This window comes from Sardina pilchardus, chromosome 13, assembly GCF_963854185.1.
Source record: "Sardina pilchardus chromosome 13, fSarPil1.1, whole genome shotgun sequence".
Taxonomy (NCBI): Eukaryota; Metazoa; Chordata; class Actinopteri; order Clupeiformes; family Clupeidae; genus Sardina; species Sardina pilchardus.
Genome location: NC_085006.1, coordinates 33,107,046 through 33,125,369, shown reverse-complemented (window position 1 = coordinate 33,125,369; position 18,324 = coordinate 33,107,046). Strand labels below are relative to the sequence as shown.

General features: G+C 42.4%; 1 protein-coding gene across 1 annotated transcript; it reads right to left on the bottom strand.

Annotated features, from left to right (window-relative positions):
- Positions 1 to 14,206: 14,206 nt before the first annotated feature.
- LOC134100207 (regenerating islet-derived protein 3-alpha-like) lies at positions 14,207 to 16,623 on the bottom strand. The gene is made up of 3 exons (XM_062553281.1): positions 16,556 to 16,623; positions 15,748 to 16,115; positions 14,207 to 14,646 (listed from the first exon to the last, which is right to left on the bottom strand). The coding sequence occupies exons 2-3, from the start codon at positions 15,970 to 15,972 to the stop codon at positions 14,638 to 14,640; spliced, it is 234 nt and encodes a 77-aa protein (XP_062409265.1). The 5' UTR covers positions 15,973 to 16,115; positions 16,556 to 16,623; the 3' UTR covers positions 14,207 to 14,637.
- Between the last annotated feature and the right edge of the window lie 1,701 nt (positions 16,624 to 18,324).

Genomic DNA, 18,324 nt, shown 5'->3' with positions numbered 1-18,324 from the left:
ATATACCATTCACATCACCATTTCCAATGGCAAAACTGAGGGCTTTCTCTAGATGGCTGATTGGTGTTCAGTTGCGTTCAGGTGTGTATTTGAGAGGTTGCAATTACCCAATGTGTTTTGTATTTTGGATATATGTATTTAACAAATGGTACTCTGAGATTTGATTTTTGAACAAAGTGTCTTATGTATGACATAGAGAGTAATATGCAGGACCAAGTGTGTTGCTAGAGTGCAAAGCAGCACTTTTGTTTAAGGTATAGGTACATGTGTTTGAGATATGGCAACAAAACTTCAAGTTGTGTTACTTTAGTCTAAGCATGGGTCTATAGTGTTCAAGCAACAGGCAAAAACTGTAAGCATCACTGTTCTCCCGACGTCTGCGGAGTGCGAAAGGGGATTTTCCGCTTGCAATGACACAGACGATAAAACTAGAAATAGACTGCGTGCTCGGAGCCTCACTGCCTTGTTGTTCATCGACTTGAATGGACTCCCTATTGAGAAATTTAACCCAGTGCAAATGGAAAACAATACTTTCAATAGCAAATTATTATTAATAATATATATATACATGTGTATGTAGCCTCTCTCTGTCTGCTGTGTATGTGCGTGCACGAAGTTGTGCCGTGCGCAAAAACAACCTCCCCCTCTTGAACTTGCTCCAGGAGAGCGCCTAGCCTACTGAATGTCTTTTTTAGGCTACTTGCACAGTTTAGTATCATTTATTTAGTACCTATTATTATTTGACCTATTATTTATTTTGTCTATTTTTTTATTTATTTATTTATTTATTTTTAAATAGAGACCCCCTTAGGGTCAAAGTTATAATTCGAACCCTGGTTCACATACTGTACATATGCTCCCCACTGATATATTCACAAACACACACACATACTCATCTATAACTGCAGACTTCTTGTTTCTACACTTGTCAGATTAAAAGGTGAATTTGTTGGGTTTATCCATAAAAGACTAAATATTGTTTGTTGGTCATTACAGTTTTTCTCAAATGCTAAAACACATTTCACAAACGTTTCCTCCATGTTCCCCAATGTCTAAACACAATACCCTTTTCTAAAGCTAAATAAGCACAACCACACCTTCTCACTTCAAAACTCAAACTTTCACACCAAAAGAGCAGCTCGAAGCTTTCAAAAATGTAAACACTATAAACATCATTACACACTACAGCAAAACAATTGAAAACACAATGCTCAATTTGTGAGAAGGTTCTTTGTTTCATAACTGCCAATGCATGCCAATTTTAAAAACTTTAGAGTAACGGATCTTCTTAGATCTCTGCAGAGGATTAGGCATTTGAAGAGTTCTTTTCCAAAACGCTATATCCACCATTTTACTAATGAATTTTCATAAATATATTTTTTCTTTTTTTTTTTCAAGTAATCTCAGTGAAACTGTATTGGGTTATGTTAAGTTACAGTAATTTATCTTTACTCAATAAAAACAAAACAACTGCATTTTTATTACCTGAAACACACAATTACTGTAAATACAGTAACATGAATTGTTACAGTACAGTAATGTCTATAAACTGGATTTATAGCGTTTTGGAGAAGAGCTCTTCATTTAGAGTTGTGAGTTTACAGTTGTTGCCCGTTACTTGAACACTATAGACCCATGCTTAAGCTAAAGTAACACAACTTTAAGTTTTGAGAAAAACTGTAATAGCCATCAAGACTGGTGTGTGTGTGTGTGTGTGTGTGTGTGTGTGTGTGTGTGTGTGTGTGTGTGTGTGTGTGTGTGTGTGTGATAGTGCATAGTCTAAATCTTCTCTGTCTCTTGTGTTTTCCACTTATATCATGTCCTTATATAACACTATAGATCTAGACCATAGGCATGTTAAGACAGACAGACAGACAGATAGATAGATAGATAGATAGATAGATAGATAGATAGATAGATACTTTATTGATTCCCAAGGGGAAATTCAAGATGTAACAGTACAGCACAGTCGATCAAGTCTATCGCATACCCGTAGCCTAGGTATAGTTATTAGACAACAGTAAACAGTAACTGACTGACTTGACTAACTGACCGAAAATAAAGAGAAATTGGGTGAATTGATGTTGTAGGCTACTGTATATGCTTTCTATTTGAGGAAGACGGTGACTTCCAGGTCATGCCACTTGTGGTCTGGCAAGTAAACAAAACCAATGAAGGAATGTGAGAGCTTGTCTTGGTATATGATTTGTCCATTTTCATTTTGAGCACAAAATCAGAAAATGAAAAGAAAAAAATACTCGTTATCTGTGTTTTTCATTTTGGTTTTAGAAGTAGATATAGATTTGTTTTTTTATTGTTGGTTTTAAATGGAAAAACAAATGAACGAATCATACACGGACCCAAGAGCTACAGAGGATTCAATGCATTAGTATTGATGTGCTTTTGTCCAGACTAATAAAACTATGGTGCCTTTGGGTCAATTTACAACAAACTGTTCTTACCTGTACCATAACAGTTCCTCAAGGAGAACCCTGATGTTGTTTCTAGGGAGGCTTTAACAGAAAAGTGCTGGGCGGAGTCGCTGGTCATTAGAGTGCAGCTACTGTGGACACAAGGCAACAGTCACCAACAGTAACACCATCACAACATAACACGTGTTAGTCAACACCATCACAACATAACACGTGTCAGTCAACACCATCACAACATAACACGTGTCAGTCAACACCATCACAACATAACATGTGTCAGTCAACACCATCACAACATAACATGTGTCAGTCAATACCATCATAACATAACATGTGTCAGTCAACACCATCACAACATAACACGTGTCTATCAACACCATCACAGTATAACACGTGTCAGTCAATACAATCACAACAAAACATGTGTCAGTCAAAACAATCACAACATAACATGTCAGTCAATACCATCACAACATAACGTGTATCAGTCAGTACCATCACAACATACAGTAACATGTGTATCAGTCAACACCATCACAACAAAACATGTGTTAGTCAATAACCATCACAACATAACATGTCTCAGTCAATACCATCACAATACCATCACAACAAAATGTGTCAGTCATTACCATAACATAACTTGTCAGTCAATACCATCACAACATAACATGTGTTAGTCAATACCATCACACCATTACAGTAGGCACAACCAAATTCTTAGACAACAGGGGCAGACGTCATCTCTACCTACGTGAGTACATTAAATACTATCACAACAAAATGTGTTAGTCAATACCATCACAACATAACGTGTCTCAGTCAATACTATCACAACATAACGTGTCTCAGTCAACACCATCACAACATAACGTGTCTCAGTCAATACCCCATGCCATAATTTCCACATTATAATCATCAGCCAATCTAGGTGGTCACTTCAATCAAGCTTGTGCATGAGTTATGACATCAACCATAGCAACAGAGCTCTTCTCCCATCTTAGGAGTTGTCACTTTTCCTTAAAAAGAGTTGATCTAAGCTGCTTTGTGAAAAGCTTGAGAAATCTCCTGGCCAAAACCGTTTTGTGCAATTTAGGAGGACCCCTATTGGTAAGGTAAGATTCTTTGTGAATACGGCCCCTGATGTTCTGTAGCTATGATAAAACTGAGTTCTTAAGGCCTATGTTCTGTGGTTATAATAAAACTGAGTTCTTGAGGCCTGATGTTCTGTGGTTATGATAGAACTGAGTTCTTGAGGCCTGATGTTCTGTGGTTATGATAGAACTGAGTTCTTGAGGCCTGTGGGGTGTCCTACGAAGCAAGATAGACAAATCTAGGTTATCTAGACATATCGAGGCTGCACAAAGCCTCAACTCGGGTATTAAGTTAAGTGATCCTACGACAGCAGGTATGTGATAAATTTGTCAAACTAGGCTTTCAGCTCAGATCTGTGCGCGTTCTCGTGGTTGGGGTGATTTTGACCAATCGGGAAACGTGGAGACGCACAAGACAGCCTAGGTTTAAAAACGATTACTTCCGCATTTATGAGCGGTAGCGAAATCTAGGGTGGTCTTTTTTAGTGTCTAACCTATAACATCAAAAAGTCGATGGTCATCAGATATTGTATGGCATGCATGTCCATAGTAGTGACATATTTGCACGCACAACATACTTAAAAGCGCCTTCGAGATTCAAAATGTTTGCAGAGGCGGGGCCGAACATGTTCAAAGTATGACAGATTAGCACACGTGAGATAACTTCGTTGTTCAAGATAATGGATTGGTTAGAATTGGTCAGAGGGCGGTGATATTTCACGATTTGAGCTATAACTAAGCACATAACCCGCTCCGGAGCAGGTTTGGTTGCGAGCATAAGATACCATGGTGATACAGCGACGCTAAAACAAATCCACTTTCGTATGACAGCATACCCTGGTTTTGAGCGCAACATACCTCGCTAAGCCACTAATCGAGCTTCGTAGGACACCCCACTGATGTTCTGTGGTTAAGCTTGTTGTTCTGCGGGTACCTTGTTTTGTCCTCTGTGTGTTGCAGCTCCAGGTAAGAGAAGAACTGGCAGGTGGCATGGAGAGTGCAGGCCAGTTGGCATTGCCTGGCACTGGAGGTGGACAACGTCTGGAGGATCTCACCCACAAACTCCACCCCGTACTGGAGGTCACCAACACAACCATCTGTACACAACAAAGGAAAACACACACACACACACACACACACACACACACACACACACACACACACACACACACACTGGTGACCTTCTCAAAGTAAAACAATAAACCAAGGGGATACATTAAGAGTCTGAAGGAACCGATTTGGCAGTCTGCCAACAGACCTGCCCCAATAAGCGGTATTGAACCATTAAAACACACAATGACCCAAAACATACAGTACAGCCAAACAAGGCAAGAAATGGTTTACAGAGAAGAGAACACTATCAACATTGCAGAGAGGCCCAGCCAGAGGTTGAGCTGAGAAAACTAAGCCTTGTGCCCCCTCAACATGGGGGTGAAATGGCATCTCTATTTCATGAATACCTGCTTTTGAGGAATGGACTATCCATGCTGATCAACTGTACGTGCAGTGTTGTAGGAATTACAGTGCTTTTTTGATGTGCACAAGAAGTGACACAATGATCTGAAGATTGAACAGGTAGCGACTGAGACAAACTGTAATATGATCTTCTGACTTCAGCTCATGGGTCATTGAACTGCCTGCCATTACCATATCTGAGCAGCATAATGGTATTTTTTTGCATCAATGGTAGATAGGTGAAAGAATAGAAAATGTCATTGTTAACCCAATCAGTTTGCAGTGGGAAGTCCCAAAATCAAAAAGTATCCATTACATCTTATGAAATGCGATCACCTCTAACTCTGACTGCCTGCCATTACCTTATCTGACCAGCAGGTGGTGGCATTGCTGCATCCACAGTGTCCAGTCAGAGCATATTCAGTGAGCATGTGTGTACTGTAGGTGAGTTACTGTTTGTTTGTTTGAGCTCCAGGCTTTGGGCTGTTTGTTTCCTGCTCAAGCACAGACGGCCACATCACTGTTTGGTGGAGGTGATTTGCGTAGCAGACAGAACTGCTGGCAGCTGTGCCATACTTAAGGACATGCGCAACTGATAACCTGCCAAACCTAGAGATTTGTATCACAGCAAACCTGTTCTTTGTTGATCAGCTAATACCGGTAAATAATACATTTTAATTGAATCTAATCTGGTCATGGACTTTGTCATCGTACCTGAAGGATCCCCCTGGCAGTGGACTGTTCTCTCACCCAGCAGGAGCACAAGCAACAGAGTGATGCTCTGGGTTCTGTGGAGAGAACATGTGCGTTTAAATGCAGAACACATGAGGGTTCTGGAGAGAGAACAATAACAACAACAACAACATCACTCAGTACAGGGCAACAAACAAACAAATCATGAAACCAGTCAGTAAATCTTTCTGGATTGAATTGTTTTCAATACTTTCCTTCAACCACATTTCAGACATTGACGACATACCACTTACAGTATACAGTAGTATGTGTACTGACATTCCAGAATATAAATATTAAGGAATCAGCAAAAAGAATGTTTCTCAGCATTTAAAACAGTGTGAGTGCATGTGAGTGCATGGAGCTGTAAGATGCATCTCACAGGAAATGAACAGATTGATCAAATAACAGTTCACGCACACAGCTAACAACCGCTAACAGTGGATCTCAGCCAACTGCCCCCGTCTCCCTTGTGTTGTCTGTGCCCGTCTCTGTCCCTGTCTGCGTCTCTGTTCTCAGTCCTGTCAGTCACCGTCCCCATTACAATTACAGTCCCACTCACCATCTCAGTTCTGTCCCTGTTACTGTCTCTTTCCCTGAGTCGGTCCAGTGTTGGTCTGCTTGTGTCCTGCCATCTGTCTGTCTTGCCCAAGTCTGCCGCCCCATTACGGTCCGTCACCATCTCAGTTCTGTCCCTGTCACAGTCCCACTCACCATCTCAGTTCTGTCCCTGTCACAGTCCCACTCACCATCTCAGTTCTGTCTCTGTTACAGTCCCACTCACCATCTCAGTTCTGTCCCTGTTACAGTCCCACTCACCAGCTCAGTTCTGTCCCTGTTACTGTCTCTTTCACTGCCCCTACAGTAAGTCTGAGTCTGTCGTGTCTGAGTTTGTTGTGTCTGCGTCGGTCCAGTCTTGGTCTGCTTGTGTCCTGCCTGAGTGTGCTCAGCCATCTGTCTGTCCTCCCTAAGTCTGCTGTTGTTATGCTGTCACGCCTGCAGGAGGTGCTGTTTTGCCTGTGCTGTTTTGTGTGTCTCCGCAGGTTAGCTGTTGCGTGCGCTGATTCCAGGGGCGGGGCCTTCTAAGCCGCCTCCCCTTCTCTCGCATCTCCGTGGACTACGCGGGGCGCTGTGTCGGGCCGTTTCTCGTCGACACTTTATTCTTTACATTCACATGTATTAGTTGCCTTCAGCACTTTACTTGATTTACTTTAATTTACTTATTATACTGAATTTGCGTTGGCGGTGGCTTGGTGATGGGTTCTTGCACTATTTATTATAGGTGTAGGGAGAGGAAGGAGGGAAGACTCCGGAAGACTCACCAAGGTTTCAGTATGTTGTTTAGGCAAAGCTAACATGCAGTGCAAGGTTAAAGTCTAGTGACCAGAAATATATATACTGTATGTAAATATGAACAATGAAAAATGTAAGCATAGTAATATAAGATAAAAATAACATATAGGAATAATAGCAGCAGTGCGAGGATAAGTTAGATAATGGTACAGGCATTAGTCATTGGTCAAGTATAAAGTTAGAAATGTATGGACAAAATAAGAGAAAGTACACATATAGCCTTCCAGCTACTTCCGTCTGGGAGGCGTTACAGAACAATCCCCTCCAGGACCACCCGCTTCAAAAACAGTTTCATTCCCACAGCAATAAACTTTCTGAACACCAAACGAACGATGAGGACTGTGAAGGATTAGGATGACCCCCACGTATTTGTATTTATGTATCTATGTTGTATGTATCATGTATGAATGTGTCTGTATGTAGCCCAATGTTGGAACCTGTACCAAGATCTGTACCGAAAACAAATTCCACCAGCCTGGCTGTGTGGTCATTAAAATCGAATCAAATCAAATCAAATCAAATCAATCAACTGTGTTGACATGGCAGTGAATTAGTGAAAATCATTTAACCTGATTTTACACACAGGACTTCAGTCACCGGTAGGCCAGGCACAACTTTAAAGGCAGTTGCTTACAGTCAACTTATCATGCAAAATAGCAAATAGCAAAAAGCTACTTGGACACACACTAATATGCTACAGTGTGGGTCGTACTTGGACACACACTAATATGCTACAGTGCAGGTCGTGCATAACAACCCTGCTGAAAAAACCAGCAAGAAACCAGCTTAGGCTGGTAGCTGGTTTTAGCTGGTTTTAGCTGGTCTTTGCCCAAAACACAGTTCTTATTGCTGGTCTTGCTGGTGTAGCTGGTTAGGCCACCAGCTAGACATGCTGGCGTGACCATCTGAGGAAGCTGGTCGTGCTGGTGTGACCAGCCTGTCATTTGGGATACAGCTGGTTTAAGATGGTCATGCTGGTGACCAGCCTGTCCAGCTTGACAAAGATGGTCAAGCTGGTTTTCTAGAATGACCAACATAAGCTGGCGTGGCCAGTAAAAACCAGCAATGTAGACCAGCAACACCAACTAAAATGACCAGCTTAAGGTGGTACGACAATCAAAACCAGCTGAATTACCATCATAAGCTGGGTAAACCAGCTGAAGGTGTGTTTTCGCGAGAGTTTTGCTGGTCTAGCTGGTTAACCATCAAAGGGTGGTCAAATAAGCTGGTTAACAAGCTGGTCAACCAGCAAACCACCTTTAGCTGGTCAGGCTGGTTTTTTCAGCAGGGAAGAGCTCTCTAATGCTTGTAATATAAGTGACATAATGTCAGTCAGTTTGGGTAGCTAAATGCAAATGTGCTCTGACAACTTTTAGGATCAATCAACAGGTCAGTTTCGGCTAAAACAGATCAATCAACACTTGTACACACAACACACACATACACTTTTACACACTTCTCACATACCAGCAAGCACTGCTATAAGTGTGTGTAAGAACACCAAACACTCACCTGTCCATGTCTGCTGTAAGTGTGTGTAAGTGTGTGTAAGAACACCAAACACTCACCTGTCCATGTCTGCTGTAAGTGTGTGTAGAACACCAAACACTCACCTGTCCATGTCTGCTGTAAGTGTGTGTAAGAACACCAAACACTCACCTGTCCATGTCTGCTGCAAGTCCTTTGGAGCACCAATGGAGGCCAAGACTGCACACTAGTCCAGCTCCTTAACCACTACACTACCACCACCCTACAGGCTACTGCACACTAGCCCAGCTCGTTAACCACTACGCTACCACCACCCTACAGGCTACTGCACACTAGCCCAGCTCCTTAACCACTACACTACCACCACCCTACAGGCTACTGCACACTAGCCCAGCTCCTTAACCACTACACTACCACCACCCTGTGCTGTTCAAGACTGTGCCAGGACTCTTTGGCTACAGATATTATAACTGTTGTTCTCTCTCTCATACTCACAGTCTTCTTCAGAATCATAAAGTCGTACCATTTGCATGTTATAAATGTCTTGCTTCCTGCACTCGCCCGAATAGACACTCACACTTGCATAAACACACTCACACACACACAGACACACACACACACACAAACACACACACACACACACACACACACACACACACACACACTCACACAGAGAGACCAACACACACACACACACACACACACACACACACACAGTAATGTTCACAAACACCTCAAAACATTCAATGAGTGTGTGAGTCTATCACCTAAAACCAGACCAAGTCAGTTATTTATTTTATTTTAATTTGACTACCTTTGCAAAGTCAACTTGAATGCATCAATTTTGAACAACGTTGTGTAGGCTACACCAGTGTAGTTATTGGCTGCATGAACAGTCCTTACACAAGGCGCTGATGTGTGTGAGATGTTTGATTTGAGTAGAGGAGGTGCAGATACAAGCCACTGTTTAGTGGAGGCGCAGGCTGATGCCAACCTGTTTTAGGGAAAGCCCTCCCCTGCAATGAAATAATCTGTATTTTGAATCATCATAATCAACAACTAATCCACAAAAAACTCAATGCACTGTTCTGTTTGCACCTGGAGTGTTTGTAGAAGCATCAGACACCCAAACCAAAGTACAGAAGCACAGTAAACATCACCTCAGCCATCACTGCACTTAACAAACTCTGGTGACAATAATCCATCCCCTCTATTCTTTTGTGTTTATGTTGTCTGTATTTTTGCTAGCACTGTGTTGAGGGGGAGGGGAACAAGAAGGGAGGGGGTGTATGGTGGGCGTCACAGCCGTGGTGTACTAGTTAGCGCATCGGGCTTGTAACCGGAGGGTTGCCGGTTCGATCCCCGACCAGTCCACCACGGCTGAAGTGCCCTTGAGCAAGGCACCTAACCCCTCACTGCTCCCGGAGCGCCGCTGGTTGGGCAGGCAGCTCACTGCTCTGGGTTGTGTGATTCACCTCACTGTGTGTTCACTGTGTGCTGTGTGTTCACTAATTCGGTTAAATTGGGTTAAATGCAGAGAACTGAATTTCCCTCACGGGATCAAAAAAGTATATATTTTATTCTATTCTATTCATTATATATTTATGTGATATGTTATGTGTGATGTGGGATATGTTATATGTATGAGACTGTGATGTGTGTGAACATCAAATGCTGCTATCTTTTTCATGGAATGTATTGATGTGTGAAGAAGAATATCCTTTTAGGACAATAACGACTATCTATCTATCTATCTAACATGAGTTTTGCACATGGCCCCTTGCAGACAGTGGAAAAATAAATAAACATGTTGTGTATAAGTTGTGTATAAAGTAATCCTAAAATAAACAGATGACGTAACAGGTTATTTGACCCAAACCTGCGTGCAAGCATATCAGTAAAGTTGTAATAATTTGGTTTTATGGTGGATTCTGTTCAGCTCACGCTCGTCATGTTCCTGTGCTGCCGTCAAGGGATTCAAATGAGGATTCAAATATGAACTGCACAGCACACACTGTAGTCTACAGAACAACTACCCAGGAGGAGCCTACTGTATGCACACACACACACACACACACACACACACACACACACACACACACACACACACACACACACACACACACACACACACACACACACACACACACACACACACACACACACACACACACACACACACACACTCACACACACACACACACACACACTCATGGAAAATCACAAGATGCCTCCCCCACCAATCACCATTCAACTATTTAGTATTCGGTGTGATGTGAATGACCCTACAACAAACAGTCCTCTCACTCTCTGGAGCTTTCCACAGACGGAGGCTTTAGGGACACATAAGAAATGAAGGCCATCATATTCTCATAGCACATATTTATGGTTAAACTAAATATTTCATTACATTAAACCTTTATAAAAAATGTGCAACACATTTTCAAAAAATGTATGACACAGATGCTTGATGGACTAGAAGGGACGGTGGGGCCGATTTACGTATATTTGTGAATGCAGCGTTATCAGCGCCATGGCAACCCCCCATAACAACATGATTCAGTCACAAGTGCAGTTGAACAGTAGTCTGGCTATCACCAAAACAACGTGATTCAGTCACAAGTGCAGTTGAACAGTAGTCTGGCTATCACCATAACAACGTGATTCAGTCACAAGTGCAGTTCAACAGTAGTCTGGCTATCACCAAAACAACGTGATTCAGTCACAAGTGCAGTTGAACAGTAGTCTGGCTATCACCATAACAACGTGATTCAGTCACAAGTGCAGTTGAACAGTAGTCTGGCTATCACCATAACAACGTGATTCAGTCACAAGTGCAGTTGAACAGTAGTCTGGCTATCACCAAAACAACGTGATTCAGTCACAAGTGCAGTTGAACAGTAGTCTGGCTATCACCATACTAAGCTCGATCTTTTAAGACTGAACATTAGTCTGGGGAGTCTGCACTTTATTTCTACTGCACAAGAGGTGTGATCAACGGCATAGTTCAAATGACTGATGAATGTACGCTTGTGGATAGTCCTTCAACCAATCATACCAACGATCTGGGAGCGCCTTTGTTTTGGATAAGCTAGTTTGTGATTGGACCTAGCAAATGTGGACAGGAAACAGGAGAGATAGATGTGCAGGTTTCCAGCCTGAGCTGCAGGGCAAAATCCCAATCAGCGGCATATCAGGCTGGGTTTACTCAGCCTATGAAAGAGCTAAATTAATTAAATGAAGGGCCAAACAAGAGGTTTGTCCCACATGGAAATGGTGGTTTTGAACCAAAGGAAAGAGCAGTGCTAAACAATGCCAATGCCCCCAGGTGTGGGAACACACACATTTTCACCCAAAGTCCTTTATTCATTATTTATTGAATTATTTATTTATGCACATTTGTGACCCTGTAAAGCGGAACCAGTCGTTTCGGTAAAATTAATTAAATTAAGTTATTGTGCTCACGTGAACGGCCATAAACTAAGCTTTCCAACGATATGTATATCGAGGGTATTACACAAACTATCGCTAAGATAACAGCATCCAAAGTTGACATGGTTCTCCTGTCACGATATGCCAGAAGAGGAGAAATCACCTTTTTAAGCGGCGCGTGCACAACGGGAATGACAGCAAATGTGTTGAATCTTCGCCGGGTTTAACAGTCAAAACGTATGTTTTTCCGTGAAATGCGTTCACGATATGAAACTGTAGACTGTATACAGTCGAATTAGGCGAAAACGTGAAATTCAACATTTTAACCCGGAAGTTTGTTATTGTTGATTTTCTCAAAATAACGTTGTGCGCGAAACGACTGATTTCGCTATGAATGGTCACATTTGTGAACGCAGTGTTTTCAGCGCCATGGCAACCCGCAGAAAGCTATCATATCTTTACCAAGCTCGCAACCACTTTAAACCACTTTTAATCGTGAAATTATTGGTCTCGGGTCCTTGTATTACTTATTGAAGTACATCATTTGGTGTTTTATACACCCTCCCTTCCTTCCTCGATCCTCGTCCTCACTGATCTAGATAAAGAATGATGGGGCGGCAACAATGGGATAGTCTATCCAGTTTTAGTTATAGATCATTTTACAAAATGCTGTGCTCATTTTACTGCCTGAACTTTAAACAAAGATGAAAAGTCCTCCAGGTTTTAGACCAAAGGGCCTTAAGCTCTACACCACTAGTGTCTGTGTGTTTTGTGTTTGTAGTGTGTGTGTGTGTGTGTGTGTGTGTGTATATGTGTGTGTGTGTGTGTGTGTGTGTGTGTGTGTGTGTGTGTGTGTGTGTATACAGTACGTGTGTGTGTGTGTGTGTGTGTATATGTGTGTGTGTGTGTGTGTGTGTGTGTGTATACAGTATGTGTGTGTGTGTGTGTACTGTATGTGTGTGTGTATACGTAAGTGGGAGTGTGTGTACGTGCAAGCATGCCATAGCATGGCACGGTTTTGCGGTTGGTTTTGTTCTGCTGCACGTAATGTAGTTGTCATAGACTGTCTAGCATACTGTACATAAATATATACATATATGTGACCTGACAGACAGCAACGTCAGGATGTAGGCTATAGAAAGATGTCTAGTGGTGCACAGCTCTGACCATGTGGTGTTTTACTGTATACTGGTCATTTATCATTCACACAATGCTTTAAGTCTCAGCTCTGACCAAGTGGTGTTTTACTGTATACTGGTCATTTATCATTCACACAATGCTTTAAGTCTTTATTCTCTTCATACTGTCACAATGTCTGTCAACAGAAAAAAAACATCCACGATCTTGCAAACAACCCCCTCTACACACAATAATGTGTACTTTGTATTTTTAAAATAGAAAACAGTGCTGCCTTTGACATTGTTTATGAGAAAATACTTACAGAGTAGTAATATTGACAACAAGACAAAACAGTTTGACTATACTGACATGATTGGAGACATGCACCAAAACGACTAAGAGAAACTGTAATTTAATTCTTCATGTTATTTTCACATTAGCCTGGCATAGCCCTCCGTAAGCTTCCGCTCAATTTTCATTTCCCTTCACCATTACGTCTGGGTCTGATCCCATTGAATTCGATTTCTCAGGATGCATTCTATCTGGACCAATCAGCGAACGGGGGGATGGGGGGAGGCGGGTCACAACCAAACGTTAGCGATTGGGTAAAATCAGGCCCAATCGTTTCAAACTTCAACAGAGTTCACGCCTCCTGCCTGAAATTGATTCTGAATGGAGTAGGTCCAGACCCTCTGTACGATATTAGTATTAGTATTAGTACGATATTAGAATTAGTATTAGTACGGTATTAGTACGAGGGTTTGGTATGACCAGGCTGTTTTCCCATAGGAGATCAAGGCAAGATATCAGATCTTCTTGTATGGCCGTTAGGTTTTTGTAGGTGCTCTGTTGAACTGATGAGCATGACATAGTCCATGCTGCTGAATATTTATGAGTGCCATAGACCCTAATATTTTGATCTCTCTCTGTCTCTCTCTCTCTCTCTCTCACACATACACACACACACTTCGAGTAACAACCATCAGTCTTTTGATTGGTAGAGAAACTCATTTTATTTCCTTTTATTTATTTTTTGCATTTTACTACGATCACATTAATACATAAAAGTTATTGTTGTTGTTTATTATCAATTGACCACTCTGTTCTATGATGCTATTCTACAGTTAAGATTATACAGAAATGTACTGTATGTAGTCCCATTGCATGTCCACTTCAGTTGTATGTTAAAAGTTGAAAGTCTACAGTGTAACAGAATCAAGAGCACAACATCTGACAACATTACGGGCACTATCTACAGTATGAGGATTGATTAAAAAGTACCGTTTTTTTTTATTGTGTGTAATTTAACAACATCTGGAAAAGAAATTATCAAAGAAATGTGTTAAAGTATGAACTCATCAGGATCCATCTGACGAGGCAGCAGTGTGTGTGTGTGTGCGTGCGTGTTTGTGTGTTTGTGTGTTTGTGTGTGTGTGTGCATGTGTGTGTGTGTGTATGGAAATTATTTGCATAGAATATCTTAATAGCAGGTGTAAGCCTAGCAGTCCCCACGGTGTCATCACTCCAGTTGATTACTTGTCCTGTGGAAGACAATAACAAATACTGAGTCACCTCATACAGATATACTTAGATTTATACTTAGACTTATATGCTAATATAGTTATATACACCTTATATATACTCAGGATATAAAAACAGCTGTCCCAACTACTGAGTCACCTCATATACAGGCTCAGGACACAAGAACAGTTATCCCAAAAAATGTTGCCATGTTCCATGGGCAGGACTTGGCATGTAGGGGAGGAGACTCTGGATATATGGGAGGAGACTCTGGATATCAGGGCGGGGCATTGTAGTGGGGGGAGGAGACTCTGATATCAGGGCGGGGCATTGTAGTAGGGGGAGGAGACTCTGATATCAGGGCGGGGCATTGTAGTAGGGGGAAGAGATTCTGTGCATCAGGGCGGGACATTGTAATAGGGGGAGCAGACTCTGTATATCAGGGCGGGGCATTGTAGTAGGGGGAAGAGATTCTGTGCATCAGGGCGGGGCATTGCAATAGGGGGAGCAGACTCTGGATACCAGGGCGGGGCACTGGAGAAGGAAACCAGAGGTGGAAATCCCAGTTTCAAAAAAGTAGAAGAATTCTGCGTGCTGTGAATGTTACACTTTCTCCCCGGTACGCAGGAAAACCGCTAGTGTTGTAGATTTGTTTGAATGTTTTTATGCTTTCCTTTTGCAACCTCATTACTTCAATGTTATTGACGTTCTATTGAGAATGTGTACTGAGAGATCAGTGTTTAGCAGTGTTACAAAACAAATAGAGTTTTGGCAACACCCATGGAAATAGAGATAGAGGAAGGTAACCACATCAGATGACACCGACATAATACACCAAATATTTCACCTGACAGATGAAGGGGCGTGTCTTACTGCTCACCTGACAGGTAAAGGGGCGTGCCTTACTGCTCACCTGACTGGTAAATGCCTTACTGCTCACCTGCCTTGCTGCTCACCTGACAGATGAAGGGGCGTGTCTTACTGCTCACCTGGCAGATGAAGGGGCGTGTCTTACTGCTCACCTGACAGGTGAAGGGGCGTGTCTTACTGCTCACCTGACAGATGAAGGGGCGTGCCTTACTGCTCACCTGACAGATGAAGGGGTGTGCCTTACTGCTCACCTGACAGATGAAGGGGCGTTCCTCCTTGCAGCAGGCGTCCCACCACCTGTACTCCCCTGCAGGCTCCTGCACCACCTGGCCACAGTGGTAGTTGCAGCCGTTCCGCGGGTGGTCGCCATGCCAACGCTCGTACTCCACCACCCCAGTCTCAACCCACTCCCATGGTGCACTGGGGTTGATCATGCAGCGCTCCAGCCCCACCCAGGCCGTGGGCACGGGCAGCATCTCGGCCGGCAGGGAGCTCAGCAGCTGGGTGACCCGGATCTGGATGGTACTGTTCAGGATGTGGACCAGCCTGGAGCTCCTCTGCCTACAGTACTGCAGGGCCTCCAGCCAAGATAGATTAACATTAACAAACAGCAGGTCACCTACAGGGAGGGTTAGCACACACGCACACACACACACACACACACACACACACACACACGTAGCATGTATTATATATTTGTACTTGCTGTAATTCTATTGGTAGAACATCCATTAAACTATTTATCAACATCCATCAATATCTGTGTATAATTCAATTGCTACTTAGCAACCTCCATAGCAACTCTAAAAATACATAACTTATAACAACATACTGTAAATTACACAACATGTAAATCCTCATTCGCTCTGTTTTACCCCATCTCTCTCTTTTTTTGGTATTGTTTGTGTTTACTACAAACTATATTTTACATTTGATTTTTGGCATTTTCATGCACTGGTAATTCCTTGGAATTGCATTTCTAGTTATCATTATTGTTATTATATGTTATAAGTATTATCCAGTGAGGGTTTGTGGTGTGTGTGTGCATCCAAGATTCACCTAGACGGCAGGATGTTCCATTGCAAGTGACAGGTGCTATGGAGGGAGCGTGAGAGAGGGTGACAGGTGTGTGTGTGTGTGAGGTGCTGGTGGTAGAGACAGATTCTGGTGTTGATGTGGGGGTCATTGTTGTGACAGGTGTGTGTGTGTGTGAGGTGCTGGTGGTAGAGACAGATTCTGGTGTTGATGTGGGGGTCATCGTTGTGACAGGTGTGTGTGTGTGTGAGGTGCTGGTGGTGGTGGTGGTAGAGACAGATTCTGGTGTTGATGTGGGGGTCATTGTTGTGACAGGTGTGTGTGTGTGTGAGGTGCTGGTGGTAGAGACAGATTCTGGTGTTGATGTGGGGGTCATTGTTGTGACAGGTGTGTGTGTGTGTGAGGTGCTGGTGGTAGAGACAGATTCTGGTGCTGATGTGGGGGTCATCGTTATGACAGGTGTGTGTGTGTGTGAGGTGCTGGTTGTAGAGACAGATTCTGGTGTTGATGTGGGGGTCATTGTTGTGACAGGTGTGTGTGTGTGTGAGGTGCTGGTGGTAGAGACAGATTCTGGTATTGATGTGGGGGCCATTGTTGTGACAGGTGTGTGTGTGTGTGAGGTGCTGGTTGTAGAGACAGATTCAGGTGTTGATGTGGGGGTCATTGTTGTGACAGGTGTGTGTGTGTGTGAGGTGCTGGTGGTAGAGACAGATTCTGGTATTGATGTGGGGGCCATTGTTGTTATCTCCATGATGTTGACTGGATCCCCATCTAAAAGGACAACAAAGTAATTTGATGTTATCTTTATTACAATAAATTACTTATTATTTTGGCTTTAAACGCTGCATCCTTCATCTTTGCCATGGCCTTCGAGCTGGGTCATGACAAATGGGGGCTCGTTGAACTTAATACCCATATATTCTGCTAAATAGCTTGTAACTTGTGCTGCGGGTCAGAATGGTGTGGTGTGAATATTCGTTACGTCACTTCATAGTGGGGATTCCCTTAGGTTCTGCTCAGGTGTAGTACTGATAGAGTGAGAAGTCTCTTTTGTTTGAAAAGGCGCAGTATGTTTGAAGCAATTGTTGGATTATATTGCGTTATTTAAGCTCGACCTCTGTCCCAGTGATGTAGTTAAGTACAGTGGGGAGCACATGTACAGTACTGTATTTGATATAGAGGTGGGCATAGATTATTTTTTTTAATCTAGATTAATCTCACTGTAATCTTGAAATTAATTTAGATCAATTTTAGGTGCACCAGCACAAAATTTAGGTGCACCCACATTTTTCATTGCATCACCTTTAACGCTAAAAGGTCACCTTTTTATCGCTGTCCTTCCATATAATGATTTTTTAACAACAAAAAGCCATAGAAAAAGCTTGAAACACAATAAAAGAATATATTCTTTATATATAGGCCTACTCTACATGCTGACATTTCTGATATTCATGACAGCACACTTTATGCAGATTGTAGCCTACTATTCATATTACAACTCCGCCTCTTTAATTCAGCTGTCTGCTTGAAGCCTCAAAATGTAAACAAAGTAGGCTAGCATAGTTGGCTAGTTTTATCATAGTTTACTGGTTGGACTGTTCAGTTTCCCCACGTGTGTTTACTGTAAATTTCTATGTGGGCTAACACTTTTTCTCCTTTCGAGTTTTGGAGTTGGAAAACATTGCTATTGAGATTATCAGTCAACTCATGCAAGAGTGACTTTGAATAAACTGTAAGAATTTTAATATGCGCTAAAATATCAAGGTAAAAGTGAACAAAGCGTAGCCTAGGCT